General features: G+C 40.1%; 1 protein-coding gene across 2 annotated transcripts in view; it reads right to left on the bottom strand.

The window, feature by feature from the left end:
• LOC107703518 (zinc finger and BTB domain-containing protein 16-A-like) overlaps positions 1 to 4,866 on the bottom strand; it is a 119,119-nt gene that overhangs the window by 35,337 nt on the left and 78,916 nt on the right. For both annotated transcript variants that reach the window (XM_016506167.1, XM_016506168.1), the window contains exon 4: positions 1,718 to 1,804. In XM_016506167.1, the coding sequence (XP_016361653.1) occupies positions 1,718 to 1,804 (87 nt within the window). The remainder of the gene's footprint in view (positions 1 to 1,717; positions 1,805 to 4,866) is intronic.

The raw sequence follows: 4,866 nt of genomic DNA, 5'->3' as shown, positions 1-4,866 counted from the left end.
ATATATATATATACATACACACATACATACTTTAAAAAAAATATTATATTTAAAAAATATATTTACACACACGCACACGCACACACACACGCACATACATACATATATATATATATATATATCATTAAATCAGTTTTTTCTTATATTGCAGGCCCTAGGACAGGAAACAGAGTGTTTGCTGAAGTATTATACTTTAAATACTGAAACCATAATGTACTTCAGACAAACTATTTGAAGCCTTTACAAATTTTCAGACATATTCCCTCAATTGCATTTGATGCTGCTTTAAAATGACTGTTTGTATCAACAGTGATTAAGACTGAGTTCTGAACACTCACTCGTGTCATTTTGGCAGCCATAAAAGCTTAATTCAAGTGTGTCCACTTACATATGAAAGACCAAATTCAATACACTGAACTACTGACTGTACATTTTAAGGATGTCAATCTCAAGTACCTAGTTCCTGAAGGTGGTTCAAGGCTACATGGGTGTGATGAATCTTTCAGCAAAACAAAATGGGAACATGATCACAAATGTAACACAAACGGTGCTTTCTATACCCGAAGTGATCTAAGCGAGCCAGACTGTTGTGCTGTGGAGTGCTAGACACGTTTGTGCTAGAACATTCTCCCAAGGGCAGATAGCGAGGGCTGTCTGGAAAGTGAGGAGTTATACTATGGCAGTGTACTGAGGACCACATGCATCAGCACAGCTCTTGTGTCCAGCAACCCAGCAGAGGTCATCATATAAGGGTCAAGTGCACGAGCGCATATCCCACTCGGGTTGCCACCAAGTACGTAAGCAGATGTGGAAACTGGAGAGGTCTTCCTTCCATGCCCCAACATTGTTTTGAGGGCACCTAGTAAACAAACAGACCCAACCAAGCCTGACCACAACTGCCCTGTTTCTCACAACCAATAATTTGTCTGCCTAGAATGACAAGCAGGTATGGTATGTATGTGCGTAATTGTTGGAGCTGGTCGCCAGCTTTACCCCATACCTGCTAGGGTGGCTTGCCTTTCACCTCTTCCAGTAAATGTTCATCTTTCACTACGTGTTCCAAAAAGTTATTGGACTCAACTCTTCAAACACATGATCGAGACTCAAGCTTTATTCGTTTAAAAATAACCAAGGTGGCTGATTATTTACCACGCTTTGCAAGTAAACACACGATGTGAACTTTTCTTCCTAGAATGCAAACGGATACGATTTGATTTCCATTCTGTATTACATTGCTTGTTTTGTAAACAAACAAAAAAACTGAAAAGTTATTTTGGATTGCATAGATACAAACCTTGCTATAGTTTGGGGTCAAAAAGGTGCACAAAAATTAGATTCATATGTAGATATGTAAACTAGAGGTATTAATATTCCCTTTCAACTTATAAAACACAAACCTTTTAATGACTATATAAAACAAACTAAATATGAAACATGATCAAAACTTAATTTTGAAATTCTGGAACAGCATATGACAAGACACAAAACATTTGATTTTTCTAAAAAAAAAAAAGTGGGGAAAAAAATAAATGTAGATAAATGAAAAAGAAAGCTTGTGCATGCTTTCCTGAAAGAAAACCTAAAAGAAAAGACATTAGGGACAGTAATAATTTATCTTATTAAACTTGTACATACAATAACATACTGCATATACTGAATGCAGGACATTTGAGTGTATTTGATGTGTGCAGTGTGGGTTGGGGTGCGCGTGTCGCACCTGTGTGGATCTGCCGGTGGGCCTCCAGAGCATCTTCCTTCTGGAACTGAGCTCCACACTGGTCACAAACGATGGCTTTCTCACCAGCTACGAGACAAAAAAAAAATGCAAAAGTTATTCAATCTCCATAATTTTGGCGGTCCTCGGGTGGTGCATGGTGTCATATCTCTTATTCGAACCCCAGTAATACTTGTAATGATTTGGTGCTTGCGAGTTGGAAGTCTGCTGGATTCACTTCAGTAAAACTTGCTGGCAAAAACACTGTTTACAATGTGTTTTGGAGGATATGTATGACAGATGTTGATGTTGTGTGCACTGTGCAGTGAAAGCAATGCATCATAAGAGGGATTTATCATTCAAGGCACACTTTCACTAAAAACACAAAAATGCTGTCAAACATGACCCTAAAAAGAAGATAAAAACAACTAGAAGCCACACATATAAAATCCACATAGCATGTTCAGATGTTGCAATGGGACACCAAGAGGAACTGTGAGACCACAGGATGCCAATATACAATCTGATCTATAAATCAGAATTAAGCAGAAACACTGCTCAATCAAAAGGGAGTTTTTAAAATTTCTAACAGAGCTGTCAGCTCTTCTCATTATTTCTTAAAATTTTACCACCTTCACAAGCACAACAGGAAGTCATAGCTCAGATATAAAAAAAACCAAAGTCCATTTCGCAACCACTGTAAAGTTGCAAAATGTACTGTAATGTCAAGCAACAGAAAAAAGTGTTGTTCTTCTTTTCTTGCAGATGATGCCACTCAGCAATAAACTTAGAAATGTGGCACAAACAAGTTCCTCTAAATGGCTCAAGAAATCATACATCATTATTACCAATGGTCACACTATGCCACTGAATGTTGCACATAAAGAGGAACTACCACAGACAAACCTCAGAGCTGATTACTTCAGTGCATTCATACTCCAAAACTGTCAGTCATGAAACACTGTATCTAGCCTTATGCAATGGGTGTTGTATGCAATTTAATGTGCAGAGAAACTATAAGTACGCCATCTGTAATTTAACTTTCCCGAAAAATCTAAATACTGTCTCTATTGCAAATACAAAACATTCCTGCTTGAGTGGTCTGATATCTCAACTTCTGGCTTGATCATTAGTATAATCTTGGGGTGGACTACCTGTTTGAATATGAATTAAATTAGTACTGAAGTGGCAAAGGGGATGCAGAATAAACAAATGACAGATACGACAGACAGAGTGATAGAATGACAAACAATATAACAAATGGTAGAAAGAAGGACAAATAGACAGATAGACAGATAGAAAGAATGATAGATACTGAAGAACGATAGAATGATTGATATAGACTGATAGATAGGCAGACATACAGAGAGTTAGACAGACAGATAGACAACAATACACAGACAGACAGACAGAACGACAGACAGACAGATAGAGAGATTTTGCCCAATCCTGGTGTTAAGCAGGTCACTCAACTGGCCATGGAGCAGGAAGGTTCAGGAACTAAAGTAGCTTGAGATGGAGGGCCAGCGGGACATTGATCACCGCCTTAAATGGCAGAGAGGGAAAAGCCAGACCTTAAAACCCACCCCACAACATAAACGGCAGCTTATTGGAGCAGGTCATTATCTCACAGGGGGTGACAACATCTAGCCACCCAGCAGGAGCGTGCTTCCAGGCCCGGCAAAAGTCATGGAATTAAAGTGATAAATTCTAGCCTCTACCTTTGATCAATAGCGACTTCTTGTTGTTAAGCACGACAAAAACGAAAAAAAAGGTAAAAAAGTGTGAAGGAAAAACACCTCCCTCAGATTTGGCAGCATTCATACCCCACTTTCGAACCCCTTCCCACCAAAGGCATAAACAGACACCAGTGATAGAAATAACTGCCTCTCCAGCAAAAAAAAAACAAAAAAAAAAAACATGAGGCTATAAAAAAAAAAGAAAAGAAAAATCGCTCTCTAGCAACTCCTACTTCCTCCCTCCTTCTCTTGGAGTTGCCACAGCGATGCCGACCTGACATAATGGGCTCTTACACAACCGTGGCTCCCAACAAGTGGAGGAGAGGTGCCACGTGCCACGGGCTCGTTCCTTTTTCACTTCCCTCCACTGAACGTATTGCACAACCGAAACCCTGGGATTTACGGTTTCTAAAGAGGACGCCTCGTCGATCTGTTTGTCTTGTTTTCAAGGGTCGTGTGCGTGAATAAAATGATGTGAGTGAAACCGGAGCCTTTACGGCAGCTGCGGCAAACATCCAGTGTCAGATTACCCAGCAGTGGGGCCGCGCTGCCTTTGTTGATGAGTCCCTGAAGAGTGTGATACTAGAGTACAGCTGTAATGGAAAGACCTGTGAACAAGCACATTGTCTAATGCTATAAAGGTGGATTCTCATCACACACTCTGATCAAACGCCTCCCCCCCCTTGTCTCTCGGAAGTGGGAACATGAGTAGACAAATACAGCGCAAACAAAAACATACCTTTGCTGTTCGGTGAGCCTACACAAATGCGTTATATAAGACAGTACACTCAGTACCAAAAAAAAAAAAGCAAAAAAATCCATATAAAAAGGAAAAACCGTGCCGTCAGAACAATGAGTACAGACAGCATGCTCTCTCTTTTCCTTTAGCAGTAACGAGCTGTGCTGTACAGTTTTATTTACACTATCCTCTTATCAGTCACAGAACAGTACGGAGACTGCCAATTGAAAGGGACAGCCAAGAACTGTGTGTTCCCTCTCTTGACTAGAGGTGTACCGCAGGCAGAGCAATTTTTTTATCAACCAAGACAAAAATGCTGGGAGACTGCCAGATTCCCCTAATAATGTGCACGTTCACATTCACACAAGCACGCAGGCATGGATGCGTGGATGAGTATATTTGTGTAGCACTGTCAGGCTGATGCAGGGCTCCAGACTGAAACAATGACTAGGGAGCCACTGGCACCTCAAATGAAGCATTTGGGAACCAAATAGCTTTTTTGGTTTCCAAATAACAGAACCGCTCGATATGGCTGATTGTTTGGAAGCACTGTATGTTCTATCACAATATACCGTAGTGATAGAATATTTATAGGTATATGAACAAAACAAAACAAAACAAAAAACAACTATGTCATTGTTTGAAATTCAGCTGGCATTCGGAAAAGAGCTGCA

The sequence above is a fragment of the Sinocyclocheilus anshuiensis genome, unplaced genomic scaffold (genome assembly GCF_001515605.1).
Source record: "Sinocyclocheilus anshuiensis isolate Anshui unplaced genomic scaffold, SAMN03320099.WGS_v1.1 scaffold330, whole genome shotgun sequence".
Classification (NCBI taxonomy): Eukaryota; Metazoa; Chordata; class Actinopteri; order Cypriniformes; family Cyprinidae; genus Sinocyclocheilus; species Sinocyclocheilus anshuiensis.
The sequence above is the reverse complement of the archived record's forward strand: the minus strand, read 5'-3'. Positions and strand labels throughout refer to the sequence as shown.